This window comes from Chiloscyllium plagiosum, unplaced genomic scaffold (genome assembly GCF_037043375.1).
Source record: "Chiloscyllium plagiosum isolate Xiang-an unplaced genomic scaffold, Cpla_swu_hap1 HiC_scaffold_4, whole genome shotgun sequence".
Classification (NCBI taxonomy): Eukaryota; Metazoa; Chordata; class Chondrichthyes; order Orectolobiformes; family Hemiscylliidae; genus Chiloscyllium; species Chiloscyllium plagiosum.
This window is the reverse complement of record NW_028270142.1, coordinates 86,653,775-86,677,893: the sequence shown is the minus strand read 5'-3', so window position 1 is coordinate 86,677,893 and position 24,119 is coordinate 86,653,775. Positions and strand designations below refer to the sequence as shown.

The following is a 24,119-nucleotide window of genomic DNA, read 5'->3' as shown; positions in this document are numbered from 1 at the left end:
TTTTTGTTTCAAGTTGCCAGCACAGTTTTTTTGTTTTACATGAGATGGAGCTAAAGCATCTTACAAATCAATGAGGAAATAGTGGGTAGCTAGAACATATTTTGGGCACAACATCCCTATGAGAGGAGAGGAGGATATTAGGAAGAGAATTGAAGACAAATGGATATTGCTATCATTTTACTATGATATATGTACTTTATATAAATCACACCTTTTTTATTATTTCTTCTCCAAGGGCTGCAAATGCTTTCTCAATGTTCATGTCTTCTTTTGCACTGGTCTCAAAGAATTGCATTCCATGTTCCCGAGCAAGCTTAAAATAAAAGTCACCATATTTCAGAGTATATTTAGATTTTACCTAGTTCATCATAGATTTTATATTCCTACATTATCCAATAATTAAACTAGTAGAAAGTGAGGACTGCAGATGCTGGAGATCAAAGTCCTGATGAAGAGCTTATGCTCAAAATATTGACTCGCCTGCTCCTTGGATACTGCCTGACTGGCTGTGCTTTTCCAGCACCACACTTTTTGACTCCAATAACTAAACTGTTTGGTGTTCAAAGGCTATCCTCATAAAGTGTACAAGTACAATTTAAAATCTCTAAATTGTAATTTAATTGTAATTAAATATTAAAACATACCCTTTTTCCATTGTCCCATGAAACTTGACGTGCTGCTAGCATGTCACATTTATTACCGATCAATATTCGTCCAACATTATTTCCTGCATACTGAACGGAATTACATTTATTATATCCATATTTATACATTTACTAAATGTATGAATTTACTGTACATCTGAACAATGTGCATCATTATTTCAAATTCAGAACCATTATTGTTATTTCTTTAACAGTGCGATTGTAAAATTTATCGTTTAAAGGTAGAAACATTTCATTTTGTTTTCATGCTGGATTAATCATACAGATTTATACTGTTATAAACTATATTACATTGAATCAAATTGGTCAATGTGTATACAACTGCCCATTGAAATGAATGGAAACCGCAGTGAGTTACATGCTTGAGATTTTCTGAGTCACGTTCTTTCTAAGTACATGACTCTTTTGAGATCACTGGATTGTGAAATACTCATAAGTATCTGTACACATGAAAGAATCTTCCTTTACTGAGGCACTTTATCTACTGTATTATGAAATATAGCAGGTTATTACTGCTCAGTTTTTCCATTGAAAATTCCATTGAAGAAAGTTCTGCATGGTGGATAAATTGTTGTACAGAGATGCAAAATATATTCACCCTTAGGCATGAGGCTGTTCTGCACATCTTTAAGCAGGTGTCTCAAAAATAGCATAAATATCACATTGTTAGAAAACTGCTCTCCAGCATAGCTAGGTGCAATATATCCAGGAAAACATAGCAACAAAGGGATCAAATTAAAAGAATCAGAAAAAGGCGGCAGCTACAAGCTAAAAGAAAAGTCACCTCATCAGTGTCTTTAATCCAATAGGTAATATTAGTGAACGTTTTTAAATTTGTAATATCATAGACAAGCATAAGGCCATTTGATCCTTGAAAATAGTGAGTTGTCAGAGCATGGAATCGTTCCTGGCCAGCTGTATCCCTGTCCACAGAAAAGTAGTAATGCCATTAGTCACTTCTCAAACAAGTTCAGAAAAGAAAGATAAGATATTTGACTCTGATTTTAATTTTTATCACCTAAAGGAGCAGTTAGAATGGAGTTGAGGATTCCTTTCAATTTTAAATTGCAGGCAGTGTAGATATCTGCCCACATTGGGGTGCCCTCGGTTCTAACTATATAATCAGGATAAAATCTGTTATTATAACTTGAGCCTGAGCATAAGCATTGATGGCTTTTTTTATACAGCTAATACTAGTGGGAAATAAGTGTAATAGTATACTAGTCCCACAAGGTTGGCCTGTCATTCACTAAGATCATGGCTATTTTGCCTTGTGTAAAGGATCGAGGCCAAAAGAGGTTCAATAGATTACATATTTTTCCTTGTGATGAAGTTTCCTTATGGATTAGGAAGCGCAGGAATATACAAATCACTAGAGTTAGATGAATGGAGTGATTATTGGTTTGAATATTTAAAGTGATTTGTAGAAGAAGCAAATGTGAAGTGAGAAAAGTCTTTCACACAGTAAGTAGGTAAGGCTTGGAATACTCTGCCTGGAAATGTGGTGAAGGTTCAATTGAGGCATTCAAGAAGGAGTTCATGATTAGTTTGATAAGCATGATGTGTAAGGATAGAATTCCTGCTTCCATCTGCATAGCTTCTTGATCCTTCTAAAACAGGATTAGACTGATGAAGAGCTTATGCTCATATCGTCAACTCTCCTCCTCCTCCTCGAATGCTGCCTTGACTGGCTGTACTTTTCCAGCACCACACTTTTTGACTGTGTGGATTTTTTGGTCTAGCTAGTTATTATAAAAGGCTGTTAAAAGGCTATGCTCAGTTGTCTGCCACACTCCGTGATTTGTTAAGGAAATCAGACAAAAGATGAAGCTGGTGGAAAAGATGTACAAAGCACTTCAAGGAGTTGGACACCAGCATGTAAAGATTCCTTTTGCATCCTCAAACAAGTTTGTCTCATCCTCTACCTTAGGCTTCGCAGATTTCTCTTTCCCTTCCATACTACATGTCACAAGTTCAAGGGCAAAAATGAATGGTAATTGTTTATAACAGTTAGGGTCTCAAGTCAATGAGAAAAAATGGAAAATTACAATGGAGTTTAAGGTCCTTTGTCACAGCAGTAATGGGAATTCTCATTCTCAAGGATATCTTCACCAAGCATGCAGATGGCCATTCTGACACCTGACCAAAAGGCTTCAAATATATCCAGAATGTTCGTACATGATTTGTACTTCAGTTCAGTGATCAAGGGCACTTCAAGACCAAGATCCTTTGGGGGCCTTAGCTCGGCGAACAGAACCACAACAACGAGCACCCAAGCTACAAATCTTCACACAAACTTTGAATCATAGATTAGCAGTTCTGTTGTACTGGCTGCCCTACTGGGAGTTGTGACTATTGCTGATATAGCACCTAGAACATTTTGAAAGCATTCAGTGATGGACCCAACCATTCAGTTAAGGTCATGGTCTTACCAAGTCAGTCAGACCTCAACGAAGGTGAGGAAGTATATGATGGACAGGGTTGGGGCACAGTGTGCAGACATGGTGAGGGAAAACAAGGAAAAGGGGCTTCTGATTGGTACTTGGGGGCTAAGAAAGGAGGTACCACATCTTTCACTGGCTAGCGGAGTCAAACTTGCTGGGTTGCACATTGGGTGCAGGCCTCTTCGGCTACTCCCTAAATCAAGAGACAACAAGAACATACTCTCAAGTGGCATCACTTATAAAACTGAGGTGGGGCATGTGGATAGCGCTATAAGTCAAAATTGCTCCCAGGAAGTGAAGAAGTCTTGCCTCATCTAATTGTCCCTAAAGCAAGCCTGCCAAGTGGAAGTGGGCTTGCTCCTTAACATTAGTGAGATCCAGAGCAAACAAGCAAATACCTGTTGCTTTCCTGATCTGAAGTGGCCCTTAAAATTCAGGCCATTTAATTTTCAATAAATTCAAAATGACTGTACCATATTTGCAGCTTAATTGTGTTGTTCTCATTTATCTTGATAGTTTTTACTCTGAAATCGATCCCTAAAAGACAGGAGAAAACAAAATAAGATAAATTGAATCAATGTGACATCATACATATCATTCACAAAAGGTCCCTTAACATGTACAGGGCCAGATTCAACTCAGTCCACCAACTTAAATTGGGAGATAACAGTCTAAAATTGGTGTACCCTGTTCACAGAGAGCCATTGGCTGTCAGTATCTTGCATGAGATTGTGAGACAAGTGGCACCTGGTTTAGATGAGAAGCTACTTTTAATATAAAAGTTGGGTTAAATTCTTGTGGTGTAGTATTGGTGTCCTCATCTCTGAGTCAGGTGGCCCAGGTTCATGTCCTGAAGTGCTGTTACACACTCCTGTTTCAAACCTGCATGACAAAATCTTTGAATAGGTTGATTAGAAAATATCAAAATTTTCACTCCAGTTCAGCTTTTACTCTGATTGTGGTGGTTCATGGATCCACAGCCCAAATGCTTATTTTATGGTGCTGTGAAGACTGTGGGTCATGTGTATATTGCTTGTGCACAATAATATGCCTCTTTTAGTTATTTGAAAAATCTTTTGTTGAGCTTTTGGTTGCACTCAGCCCCATGCTCCTGATCTTTAGGCATCCAGCGCAAAGGGGGATATTCAAGTTAGAAGACCACCTTGTGGGACTGTTCCTGGACCTGGCCAAGTTGCCTCTTAACAGGTCCAGGCAGTGGGCTGTGAAGGGGTGTCTCAGCTGCTGTCTGTCCGTTTTGCAGCTACAATCATGGCTGGATGTTCTTGGAAGAAGGAGCACATGGTATCCACCAATACTCTTGGTATCTTTAGAAAGAGGTGGGCACTGCAGGGTATGGAATACTTTATCTTCCCTTCCAACTCCAGTTTGATTTCGGCCCCTTTCTTCCCCCTTACCACTGATAGTTTGCATTGCCCTTACCAGACTTTGCATGAAAACTAATCAATAGAAAAACATGGGTGGGGTACTGGTGGTGATTAATAGATGGAGAAAAAAGAAAGTGTAATTTGGTTATGGGAAAAATATGTTCCGTTGTGTGTAAGAGCACTTTTGGATATAAAAAGATGGGTTAGGGCTCCTGTGGTGCAATGGTATTACCCCTATTTCTGAGCCAGAAGTTCTGGGTTCAAGTCCCACTGACTGCAGTGGTGTGTAATAACATTTCTGAACAGGATAAATACAAAAAATAAAGTTGGGGTTCTACTTGTTCATTGAACCCTGATTGTAATTTTAAGGTACAAATCAGCCAAGTGCACAGCTCACACATTGTAGCCTTTTATACAAGACTTTGGTTAACTTTTTATGTGACTCTTGGAGGGACTCCTGATCACTCTAGTAAGTATTTTGTTATTTTTAGTTGAACCTGGTACCCGTGTCAACCCATCCAAAGATCCATCCAGGGTCATCCCTTAGAAATATTTTCAATTCTAGCTCCACTAATCCATGACAAGATATTCTTGTATTCGGCCTTCTGTCTTATTTTGGACACTGTTGAGTTTTGCAAGTGCAAACTGTTAAGGTATAGTTAGTAACTTGCTTGATGCAAACAACAAAAGTATATACTGTTTGATACAATCCACCAGTCTTTGGGATATATAGCCTGGTAATTAATGCAACAAATTAGTCATTTATTTCTGTGCTGAATTGATTCCCTGGCCAGTCAAAGTCAACATGGTGTTTAAAATTTAAACAAAGTCTGGCAGTTTACTGTCAATCAGCATTAATGGTTGCATTATATCTGTGGCAGCATCTCTACCAATCAGAATGTACTTCCCAAACAAGTAGCACTCTCTCTCATACAGCATAAACATTGGTATTCCCCTTGAATTTGATTTCTGTGGATTATCCTGATAAATGCAAGAAAAAAAGCTTCAACCAACTGTCTTTTTTCAGCAACACAGTATACCTCTTGTGAAGCATCAGATTCAACTTAAGCAATAAGTTTTCGTTGCTACTGCAACATCTTAAACATCATCCGTAACAAAAAGGAACAGAATGAGAACTGCTTAGCTCTTCTTGCAAACAGTTCTTTATATCCTAATGAGCAGAGCAGATGTTTCATGATAACAATGAACCCTTTCAGGTACTAACTATCTAAAACAACATCAACTTTGATTGACTAACAAACCAGACACAGAAAAAGAGCAAATAATAAAAGGACAAAGATGCTTATTGTCAAGGTCCTGTATTCTCACCATTGCTGTATGACAGTGAAGTATAGAAACTTACATCTACCAAGAGGAAAGAATCAATAATATTCATCTCCGGCGTCTAGGATGCATCCATGAAATCACATAGAAAGTCAAAGTTACTAACAAAGAAGTTCTTTCTAGTTTAAGAATGAGAGTGCTAAATTAAGCACTGAAGATTTTGCTGGCTTGTTCATGTGCACAGAATGGAAGAATCTCATTTCCTAAAGGATATAGTGTCTGGGAAGGTGGGTCATGCCAAGAGGTTGGAAGGGCACCCAAAAGTTCCAATCAAGGATGCTGAAAAAAAGAAATGACAAACTCGAAATTCTAGATATTGATAAAAATGATATCAGATTTAAGCAGGAATTTGTCATCACAATAAAGTGTGGTTCCAAAAATCCCAAAATGATGCCAACCATAGTAAACAAGGTGTCAGCAGAGAAATTCTAAACCAGAAGTATTTGGTAAAAAACTTGAAGGACTTATTTGAAGATGAGAAAATCTAAGCTCAGTTAAGTGAATGATCAAGAAAGAGACTATCAAACTCTCAAGACAATGAATTGAAAGAAAGAGTTAAAACTATAGATGATATGAAACAGCAACCTCTGTCGGGTATTTAAATACTGTTAAGTGATGATTTTGGGATAGATAGGATCCTATGTTTCAAAAATCTTTCAAACTATGCCATTTGTAAAAAGCTTGTAAATAATGTAAATATTCTATTTTATCTTATTTTCTTTTGCAAGGTAAACTTCCATTTCATTGTTAAAACTAGATCTGCAGTATTGCCTTGTATGTTAGTGAAAAAGAGTACCTCATGAATGAAAAAAAAACAAAATATGGTATCAAACCAGATTTCAATCTGGGATCTGAATTGGGCCTACAAAGGACAAACATCCATGGACAAGGAGGCTCTCAACTTTAGCAGACTGGCTGCACTGCAGACAGTTGACAATAGTCAGATGGATGTCCGGCAGAGAAATGGAACTTCTATTGAATTGTCTGTCGATGCACTCTGGAGCAGCTTCTGACTTTGCAAAGTCATATTCAGTGAAACCCACTTGATAGGCTGCCAGACATAAGAAGCAATTACTGAGATAAAGGAGTGTGAGTCACTGATGAGGCTAAAGGCAAAGGATCACCAAAAGCGGAAGTGGGGACTGTGCTACTCTGAGAAAATTACTGTCTCTGATGAACCACTCTCAAATGGGTTAAGCATACATCTTTGTGGAACCTCAGATGACCTTAGAAGGGGTGGCAAAAAAAAATCAAGCATATTTGAGTAATTAATTTGATTCCATATATGAGATCAAGGAGCAGCTAATTAAATAAGATATAGCAAAATCTATTCTCTTCAACACAATTCCAAGTATAACGATGAAGGATGGTATTTCAGAACTAGTTACCCCTTAAGCTGATACAGTAATCGCTCAAACACTGAAATCTACCTGACAAAATGGAAAATTAACCATCAAAAAGCAGAATTACTATCCCATCAGTCTATACTCAAAGTGATGATAGGACTGTCAACAATCTAATCAATGCACAATTTGGGCTCTACCACAACATTTGGTTAAAGATTTCATTCCAACATTGATCCAAACATTGATATAAGCTGAATTCCATAAGGGAGATGAGCATAGTTGCTCTTGGCATTAAAGCAAAATTTAGTCTTATGTAACACCAAGGAACCCTACTACAGGGGAAATCTTAAGCAGATTGAGGTAACCTCTGCAATGGCTAGAGCCACATCTAGCACAATCAGCAGGAGCTCCTCAGTGTGCTGTTCCAAATCTCTGTCTCCTTCATCAATGACCTTCTCTCCATTCACAATGTTAGAAGTTTGGCTGTGAACTGCCGATTACCCAGTGTTAGTCTTCTTCACAGTCCAAAGGTTAATACAGAAATTTATGTCCATGTTCTGCAAGGCCAGGTCAATAGCGAGGTTTGGGCTGATCAAGGACCGTACTAATTGCAAAGCAATGAGCACCTCCAATGATGCCCCCTTGGCATGCAGTGATATCACTAACATCCCTGAAATGATCATTCACATAAATGCATTGTTACGAGAACAGGTCAGAGGCTGATTATTTAATGATGAATGACTCATCTCCTGATTCTAAAGCCTGTTCAGCATCGAAAGACAAATCATGAATGTGATAGCATGGTCTTCACTGATCTGGGTGCAATAACACTTAAGAAGCCTTACACCAAAAAAAACCCCTTTTATTTGCACACCACCTACTTTTAATATCTGATTGGCAAGCAAGACCACTCTGGCAGAGGCATTGTCATGAGCAATGCTCTGGTTGAATTGCAACAGAAAAAATGACCAATGATATTTTCTCGATTTAGTTTTCAGCACAATGCATTGAACAATCAGATGAAACCAGTCTTCTTTAAAATTTGAGCAAAGCATGGTAGTTAACCATCTGTCACAGTAACTGATGCATATTCCATGGTCACAACCCTACAAAAACTACTTGCCTCTGGCAGGATATGGAGGAGTCTGGTTTGGAGAAAGGTCAGGTCTAGTAATGGGGTTGGAGGCAATCATGGTTTCGGTCTGGGGTGACTGGAGTTGTAGAGATGTTGAAGGTCAGGTTAGGTCCAGCAGCAGAGGAAGTGTGGTGTCAGCAGGTGGATTGAAAGGGGATGTGATAAGTCAAGGGGGGAATAGTTTAATTGTTACCCAGGAATTAGAATGGGTTTTAATTCTTTTCAATCTGCATGTTCCTCTCATATAGTGTGCAGGAAATCCTCAAGGATGAGGGTGAAGAGCCAGAGGTGGTGGTACATGTCCGCACAAATGATATCGGGAAGAAGAGGAGGAACATACTACAGCGAGACTTCGGAGAACTAGGAAGAAGGCTGAAAAGCAGGACGTCCAAGGTGGTTATCTCCGGTTTGCTTCCAGTTCCTCGGGCTAGTGTGGCCAGAAACAGGGAGATAATGGACTTGAACGTGTGGTTGGGGAACTGGTGCAGGAAGCAAGGATTTAAGTTCTTGGATCACTGGGGTATATTTTGTGGTAAACATAAATTCTAAAAGAGAGACGGCTTGCACCTTAATAGGTTAGGGACCAGTATTCTGGCAGGCAGGTTTTCTACTGCAACACCGCTACATTTAAACTAAGTAGCGAGGGGGGAGGGGACAAGCTGGATGTTTAAAAAGGAAATTGAAGGGAAAGTTAGAACAAGAGAAGTCAAGAAAGACAACTGTATTAATGAGGCAGAAAACTCGGAAAGGCATCATGCTGTAAGGTTGAGTGAAATAAGGGTTGATGGGAAGGGTGAGAGCAGTAACTAATTAAAAATACTATACATGAATGCACGAAGCATTAGACATAAGATGGATGAGCTTGAGGCTCTTTTGGAAATTGGCAGATATGATATTGTGGGGATAACTGAGACGTGGCTTCAAGTGGACAGGGCCTGGGAAATGAATATTCAAGGGTACACGTGTTATCGTAAGGACAGACTGACGGGCAGAGGGGGTGGGGTGGCCTTGCTGGTAAGGGACGATATTCAGTCCCTTGCGCGGGGGGACCTAGAGTCAGGAGATGTAGAGTCAGTGTGGATAGATCTTCAAAATACTAAGGGTAAAAAGACCCTCTTGGGAGTCATCCACAGGCCCCCAAACAGTAGTCTGGATGTCGGATGTAAGTTAAATCAGGAGCTGAAATTGGCCTGTCGCAAAGATGTCACTACAGTTGTTATGGGGGATTTTAACATGCAGGTAGACTGGGAGAATCAGGATGGTATTGGGCCACAAGAAAGAGACTTTGTGGAGTGCCTCAGAGATGGATTCTCAGAGCAGCTGGTGCTGGAGCCGACCAGGGCGAAGGCAATTCTGGATCTGGTATTGTGTAACGAACCAGAATTGGTAAGAGACCTCGAAGTGAAGGAGCCATTGGGAAGTAGTGACCATAATACAATAAGCTTCAATCTGCAATTTGAGAGGGAGAGGGTACAGTCGGAAGTGACAGTACTTCTGTTGAATAAAGGGAATTATGGAGCTATGAGGGAGGAGCTGGCCAAAGTTCAATGGTGCAATACCTTAGCAGGGATGACCGTGGAGGAACAATGGCAGATATTTCTGTGTATAATGCAGAAGTTGCAGGATCAGTTTATTCCTAAAAGGAAGAAAGATCCCAGGAGGAGGCATGGGCGGCCGTGGCTGACAAGGGAAGTAAAGAAACATATAAAGTTAAAAGAGAAAAAGTATAACATAGCTAAGATAAGTGGGAAAACTGAGGACTGGGAAGCTTTTAAAGAGCAACAGAGGATTACTAAGAAGGAAATACGCAGAGAAAAAATGAGGTACGAAGGTAAACTGGCCAAGAATATTAAGGAGGATAGTAAAAGCTTTTTTAGGTATGTGCAAGGCAAAAAAATGGTTAGGACAAAAATTGGGCCCTTGAAGACAGAAACAGGGGAATATATTACGGTAAACAAAGAAATGGCAGAGGAATTAAATGGGTACTTCAGATCTGTGTTTACTTGGGAAGACACAAGCAATCTCCCTAAGGTAACAATGGCTGAAGGACCTGAACTTAAGGGAATTTATATTTGCCAGGATTTGGTGTTGGAGAGACTGTTAGGTCTGAAGGTTGATAAGTCTCCGGGGCCTGATGGTCTGCATCCCAGTGTACTGAAGGAGGTGGCTCAGGAAATCGTGGATGCGTTGGTGATTATTTTCCAGAATTCAATAGATTCGGGGTCGGTTCCTGAGGATTGGAGGGTGGCTAATGTTATACCACTTTTTAAGAAAGGTGGGCGAGAGAAAGCAGGTAATTATAGACCAGTTAGTCTGACCTCAGTGGTGGGAAAGATGCTGGAGTCTATAAAGGATGAAATTACTGCACATCTGGATAGTAGTAACAGAATAGGACAGGGTCAGCATGGATTTATGAAGGGGAAATCATGCTTGACTATTCTTCTTGAATTTTTTGAGGATGTAACTATGAAGTTGGACGAGGGAAATCCAGTAGATGTAGTGTACCTGGACTTTCAGAAAGTTTTTGATAAAGTCCCACACAGGAGGTTAGTGAGTAAAATTAGGGTGCATGGTATTGGGGGCAAAGTACTAGATTGGATTGAAAATTGGTTGGCTAATAGGAAACAAAGGGTAGTGATAAATGGCTCCATTTCAGAATGGCAGTGACCAGTGGGGTACCACAGGGATCCGTGCTGGGACCACAGCTTTTTACAATATATGTTAATGATATAGAAGATGGTATCAGCAATAACATTAGCAAATTTGCTGATGGTACAAAGCTGGGTGGCAGGGTGAAAAGTGATGAGGATGTTAGGAGATTACAGGGTGACCTGGACAAGTTACGTGAGTGGGCAGATGCATGGCAGATGCAGTTTAATGTGGATAAATGTATGGTTATCCACTTTGGTAGCAAGAACAGGAAGGCAGACTACTACCTCAATGGAATCAATTTATGTAAAGGGGCAGTACAGAGAGATCTGGGTGTTCTTGTACACCAGTCAATGACGGCAAGCATGCAGGTACAGCAGGTAGTGAAGAAGGCTAATAGCATGCTGGCCTTCATAACAAGAGGAATTGAGTATAGAAGCAAAGAGGTGCTTCTGCAGCTGCACAGGGCCCTGGTGAGACCACACCTGGAGTACTGTGTGCAGTTCTGGTCTCCAAATTTGAGAAAAGACATTCTGGCTATTGAGGGAGTGCAGCGTAGGTTCACGAGGTCAATTCCTGGAATGGCAGGATTACCTTACACTGAAAGACTGAAGCGACTGGGCTTGTATACCCTTAAGTTTCGAAGATTGAGAGGGGATCTGATTGAGACGTATAAGATTATGAAAGGATTGGACACTCTGGCAGTAGGAAACATATTTCCACTGATGGGTGAGTGCTGAACCAGAGGACACAGCTTAAAAATACGGGGTAGACCATTTAGGACAGAGCTCAGGAGAAACTTCTTCACCCAGAGAGTGGTGGCTGTGTGGAATGCTCTGCCCCAGAGGGCAGTGGAGGCCCAGTCTCTGGATTAATTTAAGAAAGAGTTGGATAGAGCTCTCAAGGATTGTGGAATCAAGGGTTATGGAGATAAGGCAGGAACAGGATACTGATTAGGAATGATCAGCCATGATTATATTGAATGACGGTGCAGGCTCGAAGGAGTCGACGGTGCCTACTCCTGCACCTATTGTCTATTGTCTAAGTGTTGTTTTCCATTTACTTGGTATGTCTTTGCTATTGTTGAAAAATGTGATGCTGGAAAAACACAGCAGGCCAGGCATCATTCGAGGAACAGGAGAATTGACGTTTCGGGCATAAGCCCTTCTTCAGGAATGAGGCTGGTGTGCCAGGCGGGCTGAGATAAAAGGTGGGGGGGAGGGGCGCTGGGAATACAATAGGTGGAAGGAGGTGAGGGTGAGGGGGGGTGGGGGCAGAGAGGTCGGGAAGAAGATTGCAGGTCAAGAAGGCGGTGCTGAATCCGGGGGTTGGGACTGAGAAAAGGTGGGGGGGAGGGGATATGAGGAAGCTGGAGAAATCTACATTCATCCAGTGTGGTTGGAGGGTTCCTAGGCGGAAGATGAGGCACTCTTCCTCCAGGTGTCGTGTGGTCAGGGTCTGGCGATGGAGGAGGCCAAGGACCTGCATGTCTTGGCGGAGTGGGAGGGGGAGTTAAAGTGTTCAGCCACGGGACGGTTGGGTTGGTTGGTGCGGGTGTCCCAGAGGTGTTCCCTGTAATGTTCCGCAAGCAGGCAACCTGTCTCCCCAATGTAGAGGAGACCACATCGGGTGCAATGGATACAGTAAATGATTTGTGTGGAGGTGCAGGTGCATTTGCGACGGATATAGAAGGATCCATTGGGGACGAAGGGGGGTGAGGGGGGAGATGTGGGCGCAAGTTTTGCACTTCTTGCGGTTGCAGGGGAAGGTGCCGGAAGTGGAAGTTGGGTTGTGGAGGGGAATATATCCCTGGTGGTGGGGTCTATTTTTCCCTTTGGGCGGGTTGGACTGAAGGGTCTGTTTCCATGCTGTACATCTCTATGACTCTACATATTATTGGAGGCTTCCAACCATGCTGCTCAATCAAACAGCCTTTCTTCCCTGCTCCTTCTCCTTTATTCAAAATAAATTACAGTTCCAAAGCTTTTTAAAGCCCTCTTCCTTTATTTAATCTTAACAACACAATTTATCTTTCCACTTTTTTTAATATCTAATTTCTTATAAATGCATAACCTGCTACACTGTTGGCTTGTCAAAAATCTTTTGCACCATAGATCCCATCTATTCTATGTGCCAATGAGAACCATATTTTTACCAACCTGTTGAAAAGGTTACTCCTGAATTCCTTATGCAGTTTTTCAGTTACTAACTTATATTCATTGCACCTCATTTTAGAACTTTCTCATAAGTGGATATACCTCAAGTCCCCCCATCCAATTCCCTTACGAATCTTGAAGACCTCTATCAAGTCACTCCTTGGCTTTCCTTTTCATGGAAAAAGGGTAAATTGATATATTTAAATTAATGCATCACCTATCAGCCCTACCTCAACTAAACCCCTCCCCACTCCAATCCCAAAATGAAAACTCAGGGCTAAAAATTGGATAAGGCTGTTTTGCGAACACAGGGATGATGATGTATGCTAATTGATTGCCTGATCATCTCCATGATTTTGGCGTGCAGTGTTGTACTAAATATGTTATTTAATGACTATGTTCAGCAGGTTATACAGGTTCATTTGAGGCTAGTGTTACATCATGGCGAAAACCCACCTGCCTAATTTAAACCAGCAACACAAAAGATTTATCCCGTGCAGTAATCTGTGAAAGTTTGAGAGGCCAGGAACTATTTAAAGTAAAAATTAACAACTTTATTTCTTAAAGTATAACAGAGAATAATTAACTAACAACTATTTACAACTCCTTCCTTGAGCCTCTTTTACGTTCCCTTCTATAATACTTGTCCGATAAAACTCTGGATTAAGATTGAATTTTTCAGTCAAACATTTCAAACTCAACCAGCAGTTGAATCTTCTCTTTATATCTTCCTCTGCAGATTTGCTCTCCAGTGTTGATGTTTTTCTCTGTGCAAACTCCTTCTCGAGACAGGTACCTCTCAGAGAGTTCTGACTATCAGCCTACATTTATTATCTTTTGGCTGTTGTCCCCCAACTGTTCAATTTTTGCCGGTCTTATACCCCCACAGCATTGGATTGTATCATTGGCTTTTAATATTGTCAATATACTAAATTCAAACTTGATTGGAGTTTGGGTTTTTTTGGAGTATAATCTAAACTGATTGGCCCAATTTGAATTTGTTTTTGTTGTCTCCAGGCAACCGGCTACTCAACCTGCTGGACCAAAAGGTTACATTATGTCTTGTTCAGAACACTTGATGCTGTCAGGTAGTTCTGCTAGCTTTTAACTCTCTTAAAGGCACAGAACCCCTTACACCTTCATAACACTAGCAACAAGTGAACTTACAGTTCCTAAAACCACCTTGCAGTTCTTAAAGGATCATTGTATGCCATCTGCAGTAAGTACTGGAAATGGATGGAAGAGGCATTCTCAGCAGCAATGCAGTAGAAAGTCAAGAGGAGAGTTCTCAGCTGCTCAGATTCAGTACTAGAGACCTTACGGCAATAAGTAGACGGGAAAAGAGAGGGCATCTTTTCAAAAAGGGGCCCAAGTCATTTTAAAACACTGGATCTTACCAATAGCACCATCAGCCTGGCATGTTAATCAATGCAACACATCCCATAAACTCATTCCTTAGCTGACTCTCACGCAGCTACCACTTTGATCACCTCAAATCCATTCCACGGCTCTACATCACCCAAATATATCGCATGACAAGGCTGATGAAAATTTATGTTGGAAATTTGAAATAAAAATAGACAATATTGGAATACTCAGAATATTTAGCAAAATCATTTCAATCTTTTTGTTTCTATTCTAAATTTCTAACATCCACAGTACTTTGCTCTTCCTCTTTTGTTGTAATATGTTTGGTTGATATAACATTCATAGCTGAATTGTAAAAAAAAACACTCCTTCTCTTGCTGTATAAGATGGTACATAATAGGAGGGAACAGCTGTTATAATTGTAAACATGGACTATCAATATTCAAATTGCATCATCTGATTATCATAGAGACTCAGATTTTTAAAAAGGACAAATGCTGACCTAAAACGGCCACTGTGATCTAACAACCATGTTGAGGGAAGCTCATTAAATAGATAACAAGGAATAGTCTGCGCCCAAATTAACATTGTTGTAAAGGGCACTCAAACTCTGAAACCCTGTCTAACGCACACCATTCTGGGAGTTGGATTGAGATAACAGGCATCATAGACCAAAAAAAAGATTCCAAACACGAGTTCACTGCCATGGCTTTCATGCAACAGCTCATGTACTGCAAGGTGGAGAATGAAAATGAAACATTATCCGATGGCAAGAAGCTGCCACTAATTTCTCTCCTTGTCACTATCGGTGTCCAATGAAAAAGCAATGTGGGACAACAAGTACGAATGGACTCACAAACTCTTAGCATTCGCCTTTACCTGTTTTTTTGTTTTTCTGCTGTTTACCTATTATTTACTTATCTGTGCTATTCAACTATGTGATCTGTCTGTACTGCTCACAAGACAAAGCTTTTCACTGTGCCTCGGTACACATGACAATAAATTCAATTCAATTCAATCCAATCCTCACTCTGCTGATGAAAATAGAATACCAGCTAGCTAGTCAGGACTCAAATCATTCTTACAATTCAAAGATTTGATCTTTAAACTGCAATTGCCTTATTGATCATGTCTGTACTTCACACGAGCTGATCCTTCTTTTCAATCTTAACACTGTCGTTGTATGCGTACTTGATGAAACAATCTTAATACTTTTTCAGGATAGAAAGTAACAAAATTTATCTTCCTTTCACACATGCAAACCTTGATCTAGTTGAGTTTTAATTGAAGTGAGATAGCTTTAAGAAAAATGTTAGTTGCAACCAATCAGGACATTTAAAATACAGGGAGACAATTCTGTTTTCATCAGCAACAACTGCAGCAAATAACTTAAAGGGTCCAAGCATAGCTGCATTTCCTCATCCCTGTAAAGATGGCAGTAATTAACAAATGTGAGGACATTAAGAGTATGGTGAATAATGGAATACCAGTGGATGCGATGTATCAGAATTTCCAGAAGGCATTCGAGAAGGTGCCACACAAAAAGGCTGTTGCATGAATTAAAGGTGCACAAATTTAATGATGTATTAGAATTGACAGAAATTAGTTAACTAGTAGAAAACTTCGTGGCAATAAAAGTGTGTTTTTTCGGGTTGTCAGTGGCTATTATTGTGCCTCATAGATCAACGTTGGGACCACAATTGTTTACAATTTACATAGATGATTTGAAGTTGGGGAGCAGGTGTAGTACGTCAAAGTTTGCAGATGACACCAAGATGAGTGGTACAGCAAAATGTGCAAAGGACATGAAAAGTCTGCAAAGAGATATAGCTACGTTAAGTGAGTGAGCTAGGGTCTGGCAGATGGAGTACAATGTTGGTAAATATTATTATCAAAATGGATGACCTCATAACAGCAAAATAGATTATTTAAATGGTGAAAAATTGCAGTATCCTGCTGTGCAGAGGGACTTGGGTATCCTTATGCATGAATCACAAAAAGTTGGTTTGCAGGTGCAACAGGTAATTAAGGCAGCAAATGAAAGATTATCCTCTCCATAATGATATTCTGACATCCGTAACACCGTTTTTTTTAAATACTTAAGAAACTTCTTCAAAATGCTTGTACCCTGAAGTACCCTTTCATTCCCTTGCCTGCATCCTCAGTTCCCAAAACTAATAGAAGGGCTGTCAATCATAGTCTTGCAAGGTCTCCTATGGACCTTGTAACTTTGGGAGCACTCCCTGTGTCAGTTGGACAGGATTCCCTGACACAGTAATTGAATTGAACTATATCCTCAAAAGGTTCCAGAGCTGGGTGTAGGTTTGAGATACCAGGAAACAAAAATTCAGCCCGATATTTTTCCACATAAGAATGAATGTAGCATGCTTTCATAGTGTTGGTTCAGAATAAATTTTACACTCACAATGTTAACTACATCTGACATATATGAACATAGAAAGTAGGAGTAAGCCATTTGACCCCTCGAGCCTGCTCTACATTCAATGTCCTGCCCTCCTTCGACATACCTCATTCTTAAAAACACATATTTTGACCTCTAACAGTTTGTGTGGTAGTGAATTCCATAGACTCAGTACTCTATAGCTGAAGAAATTTCCCCTTGTTTCAGTCCTAAAATGTTTACTAGGACATTGGCATTGATGTTCTGGAGCGGGATTCCTTGTGCATCAGAACACCTTGCAGAAGCCCTGAAGTGCTGCTTGAGATCCCAATTGGAACAGAAGATAAATGCTTATTTAAGTAATTTCTTTTATCCTTATAATAACTCAAAATGGCATTGGATTGTTGCGACAAAGCACTTTTCACTATCATCAAGATATGGGATGGTAAATCATTCATCATTTCCTCTACAGCAAGGACATCTTTCTTCAGGTCAGGAGACCTAACCTGTACATAATATTCCAGGTGTGGCCTCAACAAGGCCCAGTATAATTGCGGCAAGACATCCTTGTTCTTGAATTCGAGTTGTCTCATTATGAACGCCAACATATAGTTTGCTTTCTTTCTTGCTGTACTTGTGCACTTACTTTCAACAACTGATACACAAGGACACCAGATCTTATGAACACTCCCCCTCTTTCAAAATACATCCATTCAAATAAACATCTGTCATCCTATTTTTGCTACCACAGTGATAACTTTGCATTTATCTACACTGCACTTGCCATGCATTTAGCCATTCACTCAGTCTGTCCAAGTCACACTAACATCTGTACATCCTCTTCATAGCTCATCATTCCAGACAGCTTTGTTATCTGCAAATATTGAAATATAATGATTTGGATTAGAGAACTAAATGTAACATGTTGTAAACAGCTGAGATCATAGTACTGATTTTTGCAGAACCCCACTAGTCACTGCCTACCGTTCAGAAAAAAAACTATTTCTATTTTTTGTTTCTGATCTGCTAACCAATTTTCAATCTATTTCATGTCAGAATCCTTCTGAACATCCAAATAGACCAACTCCACTAGTTACAAGGGCGAGAGAGAGCATGCAATACAAAAAAAAAACTAATGTTGAGGCTGCTGGTTCTATGTAGTTGGGAGCTCAGGGGACATCTTTCATGTAGCTAAGTGTTGCAGGATTTTCTCAGGGAGCCAAGAGAGATTAGAACTTGATATCATAAATTCCCCATCCCACTCTGTGTTCCACATACTTGTTGCTTATGCACAGTCTATTAAATTTGGGATTGATTAGCCTTACAAAACTGAGACGAGCCAGACTACAACTAAGGAGAATATTGATCCATACCTGGCAATACAACTCATTTTTGGAAAGAGAAGGTTGACATTGTCTCTCTTTCCCACAATTAATTTAAATTTTGATGTTTTGAGTAACTCTTGGAATAGGAAATTTTGAAGACTTATGAAAATCAGCCCTTTCAGATTTGTCTTACAATACTTGCCTATTGTGGGTATGAATGAAGCATGGAAATTGTCCTCAGTTAATCTCTTTAATATGGCAGTTTTACCTACATTGGAGTCTCCCACCATAATGACTTTTGAAAGAGTATCTCCAGACAGGTTGACATCTTGCATTTTTAAATCCAGTAGAGTCACAGAGCAAACATCCTTCCACCGCGATTAATGTACTTTTTCAGAATTCAAATTTGAATATGTATATTAACTTATATTAACTTGTCAGATGAATCTTTAATAGGCAGTTCTTGATTTCAAGTTAGATGGAAAAAAGCCTCATAGCAAGCTGCACTTATCTTGATGAGTTTTCCCATCAGATGACATGAATGGTAACAGACAGGACGATAATCAATTAATAATTTAGCTCAATTGAATAAATGGGATTAAATTCAATCTGCAACCTTCAGATAATCAGTGAGCATTAGGTTTTGATTCCTAATGGATAAGGCCAATGAATAAACAATGACTGACTGTCTTAAAGTACAACTCTCAAATGTCTCAATGAACAATAGTTTCTCAATTGATAAGCCTTCGCTCACTTCCTCTTAGTATAGAAAAGCTTCAAAGCTAAATTGTATTCGGACAAGGACGTGGTCCAATGGAAAGCTCCGGCTAAAATGAGTCTCAATGAAAAGTTTTTAACTTTTGGATGTTTTAATGAGGCCAATCACATTCTGCACGCCCCATGGCCAACTTAACGTCAACACTAATTTCTTCGAAATGTCCCCATGGACGGGATACCTCGCAGTGGACGATCCACTCTTAATTCAAACGATGCTTGAATTTCTTTAGTCCCTAATGCTGACGAAAATCACAGATTTAACTCTCATTTAAAAAAAAAACGGTCAAACGTTGCCTCGGCCTCGGTGACCATCAACTTGGACCTCATTCAACGCCTGCTCGAGCTTCCTGCCCATCAACCGACACCCAGAAAGTGTCCGCGAGCTCCTGCTACCAGGCACCGCCCACTGCTGACATACCAATCAAAACACCAGCCCTGACAGGCAAGGACCGCCCACCAATCAAAATCAAACAGGTATACTCCAGACGCCTGTTTTGGAAGGGTACTGTTGTGAGGTACGTCGAGTTGATAGTCTGGGCTTGGAAGCGTATGAATGACAGCGTTGAAGTTATTTACACAAGGTTGTTTAAATTATTTAAAATTGTAGGATGCCTCTTTGACTGGTTTATTAAACACAGGACTTTTGCCATAGCTCTTATGCCATACACGTTTTGGATATTTACGTTCCTGAATGCAAAGCTAATCAGCATCCTTTTAAATGGATTTTAGAAGTTTAGTCTGTTATCTCATTTAATACATTTAGTGTGATTGCGATAGTAGCTTAAGAAATAGAAGCAAAAGCAATTAAGGGAGACAATGGTCTAGTGGTGGACCATTGAGACCATTTTCTAGTTGAGACAGGAAGGCACTTGGCAGACCAGTCCATTGACAGAAATGGATCAGGTCCTGGACAGATGGACATTGTCATGAATCCTCCTGCCCTCATGTATCCTGGCAGAAAATGCAGATGAGCCTTGCCTACATCCAACCTCAGGAAGGGGAAGCTTCCTCCTTTCTCCAGCCAGACCAGAACCAACTAAATGAGTCCCAGAACCACTCGTCCTCCAGTAGCAGGTTGTTAAAGTGCCAGTATGCAGACCCAAGCCAGGCAACAAATGGACTGAGTTCTGCCCACACCAGGTGGTGATCCATGCACAAAACTGCTGCATGGAGGCTGCCGGAAAGCAGGAGGCATACATCTGCAAAACATACAGGTGGTCAATTCTGAACACTCCAACTCCAGGCCTCATGAATGCGAAGGTGAAGTAGTCAGGATGGACACTGCCAGACGTCCATGAGGTCAAAGGACTTGACCAAATCCCCAACTTCCTCCCCAAAGCCCAACCAGTCTTGGTCCTGCCAAGGCAATGTAGAAGTCAAAAAGTGAAGCACCACACCCCCTAGCTGAACCATCAGGGGAAGCAAGTGGCCTGGTACAAGCTCCTTGACCCCGGAATCTCCAGCTGAAAAGTTTGGGGCTAAGGTAGCCCTGCCATCAGAGGTGATTCATGTAGACCCACCCCCCCCCCTTTGCCACTCCAGGGCCAGATGGCTTCATCTCCTGGGGTGGTGTGGTTTTCTTGCAGGAAGCACACTGCATACTTCCTGTTCTGAAATTCCAGATGTTCTGGGCCTCTGCACTGCAACTCCCTGCTGCCGTTTATGGGACGGGACAGGGAAAGGACGGGGAGACAAGTCCCTCTCCCTCACCAGGGGGCATGCAGAGGTAGTTCTTGACATGCTTTCGCTTGTCAATGCTTAGCCCAGGTTCTAGATTAGAGTGGTGCTGGAAAAGCACAGCAGTTCAGGCAGCATCTGAGGAGCAGGAAAATCAACATTTCAGACAAAAGCCCTTCATCAGGAATGCCTGAAGGGCTTTTGCCTGAAACGTTGATTTTTCTGCTCCTCTGCTGCCTGAATGACTGACTGACTGCTTTTCCAGCACCACTCTAGTCTAGAATCTGGTTTCCATCCGCACCCCTTGTTTTTACCCAGGTGCTTGGCAAGAAGCTTGAACTGCCAACTGGCCTCAAACCACCAGTGACCTATTCCTCAAGGTCACTGGCTGTGGCTTCCTCAGAGCACCCCTTCCTGGAATGCCTGGAGGTCAGGTCACCAGGCAGTGGAGGGTCCCACTCCTCTCCTGACCCCAGAACATCTGACTCCTTGGGAACAGGTCCTCCCCTAGGGCCAAGGTACCCAGAAAAAACAGAGCGAGGAGTGAGGTTATCACCTTCCTACCTGCCACGGTTCAATGACCCAGTGGTGTTAAAGTTATTAAACCCACACTGACCTACATGGGGCACAGGCTCATCCCTGGAGACTGGTGGCAGCAGGGAAACTTGTTCAACCCCCAGGGCTCTGGTCATATCAGGCCAGTGTGGGAAAAGCAGGAGGTGCCACAGGCATACCCCCAGGAAAGGGTTAATACCACAGGGAAGTCCTCCCCCTCTTGGGGGGGTGGAGTCTGAGGCAACAGTGGCTTAAATACTCTCCCCTCCCTGGTTGTCATGGAGCCTGAGGTGGCTCCTCCTAGCTTTTCAGAATGATTGGGTGAGGAGAAGGCAAGGGGTGCTGCAAGGGCATTTGTCCCACCCCTGGGCTATTATTGTGATGGTGGGCAGGGCAGGGCCCAGCTTCCTGCCCAGGACCCAGAAACAGTTACTGCAGGATGGTGGGCAGCAGCAGGTTGCCCAAGGTCAGAGCCAGGGCCTAGTGGAGTGGGGCAGGGTTCAGGTACCACAGGGAGGGGATCAGTAATGGATGCCTCAAGGGTTGCCACAACGGGTAGGGTTTGGGACAGAATTGGGGGTCTGGGTGCTCATGCCCAGGAGACTCTGGTGTGGCCAGGAGGGCATTACTATGCCAGTGTGGGCCAGGGAAAGGGTCTGATCCCAGGTAACAGGGTGGGCTTGATGTGCTTGGTCTTCTACATCTCCTGCCTGGTCAAATGCTCACTCCACCCCCAGAGGCAGAGGCACTCGTAGCACCTGGCTTAAACCCCACTAATGGGGCATTTTTGTTGTCTTGGGGAGTGGCTGTTGCAGTCCCACCTAATACTGGTGTGGGCCAGCCTTCTGGGTGGGGCATTTCTTTATGCCCCACCTTGCAGCACAAGTGGCACTGCACACCATCTGCTGTCCAGCAGACATGATAGGCTGTGCCCTCATGGAGGAGGTTAAAAGGAGCCCTCAGTGACTTCCTCCTGGACCAGACAACTGAACACCTGGTGCCAGAAGGAGTGGTTGGATACCTGACTAGATTTCCCAGTGTTTGAAGTGGAGGAGGAAGAGCTCACTGGTAATGAAGAACAAGACATTGGAGGTCATGACTCTTTGGAATATTCTATATGGCCAGGTGGACCTCCTGCTCAGTCTCAAGTTAAAATACAGCCTTCCCGTACATTCGTGCTGCAGTGACTATGGCCAGTGGGCCGGCCACACTAGCTATGGCCTTACCGCAGGCCTGGATAGTCATAGTGAGATGGGGATAGGCCTTAATTCCCAGGCATTTAGTCAGATGCCTAAAGGGGGTTTGGGTTGTAACTGGGGTTGGAGCAACCAAGCCTAAGGCAGCAGGTGTGGCTGGGGCTGTAATCTTGGGGCTCGCCTGTTGAGCTGCTTTTCAGGTGGTCTTTCTCTATGGGCCTCTGACCATAACAAATTAGATGGCCCAGGCAGTAGCAGCGGCCCAGCAGCAGAGGTGGGATCCCAGGCAGCAGTGGTAGCTGCTTGTGCAGCTGAACAGTTCAAATTAAAAAAAGAAAAAACAACAAAGCAAGCCAGAAGTTAAAGTGTCTAAGGTAGACAGGGGAAAAAGACAAAACAAATCTCCTGCAAACCCAAATGCAGGCAGAGTCCTGAGCAGTTAGTGATTTGACCAGGTGAAGATGGTCAAGAGACAGGAAAGTGCTCAGCAAACTAGGCTGTTGACAAAATGGATCAGATCCCAGACCAGATAGACGTTGTCATGTATCCTCTGGCCCAGGACTGTATAGGACAGGTCCAGGTGAATCATGTAGATCAGCACAGAAGCCAGGTGAAAGCCAACACCCTGGCAAACATTTTGTAATCTATGGTGAAGACAGAGACTGGATGCCAGTTCTTAAGAAGTCCCCTTTCTTTGGCAGGAAAATGACCATCTGCATCAAGGGGTAGTCACTCCCCAGGAGTCCCAAAACATCCTGAACTCCACAGTTAGCCAATCCAGCCCCAGAGACTTGCCCCCTGCTGGTCAGCTCCTCCAAAGTGATGAGAGCATCGAGCCTTCCGGTGTCCTCTCGCCAGAGCTGCAGCAGGTCTTCCCACAAGTCTGCAAGCATCCTCGCTGGATGGATCCAGAAAGAACAGAGCTGCGTAAAACGAATTTGGACCCCGACACCCTCTGGATCCATGATGAGGGACCAGTCGTTGGCCAACAGAACAAGGAGTTGCTGATAGGCGCAATGCCATTTTTCCAAGCAATAGAAGGGGGAGCAGTAGTCCAGGTCCTGGAGGAGCTGGATCTGCAACCTCAATTACATGTCCCAGGACCAAACAAGCTGCAGGTCTGAATGCAGCCTTCTTCTCTTTGTATACACCCATGACTCCAGATCAAACACCTCCTCCAATTCCTCAATCCTGTATTTCCACATCTTTGTTGGCCCCCCCCACCCCCCTTGCATACTCCTGACAGAAAATGCAGATGTGAACCTTGCCTACATCCCACCATAGCCTCAGATGGGAAGCTTTCCTGCTTCCTTCTCCAGCTGGCCCAGAACTGATGAAATGAATCCCTGAACCGCTCATCCTCCAGCAGCAGGTTGCTAAAGTTCCAGTACATGGACCTGAGCCAGGTCCCCATCAGAAGGAATTCTTCCCACACCAGGTGATGATCCCTGTACAGCACCTGCCACATGGAGACTGCCAGAAAGCAGGAGATGTACACCTGCCAAACGTGGTAGATTCTGGATGCTCTGACTCCAGGCCTCACGAGAGTGAAAGCAATGAGTCAGGATGGCGATTCTTCCAGACGTCCACTAGGTTGAAGGACTTGACCAAGTCCCCCAACCTCCTCCCCAATGCTGAACTAGACTAGGCACTGCTGTGTTCCCAGTCCTTGAGGATAGAATTAAAATAGAGGACA

General features: G+C 42.3%; 1 protein-coding gene across 1 annotated transcript; it reads right to left on the bottom strand.

The window, feature by feature from the left end:
• Positions 1–205: 205 nt before the first annotated feature.
• On the bottom strand, positions 206–18,553 carry LOC122549473 (ras-related protein Rab-10-like). Its single transcript, XM_043689333.2, has 5 exons — positions 18,421–18,553; positions 3,583–3,646; positions 1,450–1,588; positions 645–734; positions 206–313 (listed from the first exon to the last, which is right to left on the bottom strand). The coding sequence occupies exons 1-5, from the start codon at positions 18,551–18,553 to the stop codon at positions 206–208; spliced, it is 534 nt and encodes a 177-aa protein (XP_043545268.1).
• Between the last annotated feature and the right edge of the window lie 5,566 nt (positions 18,554–24,119).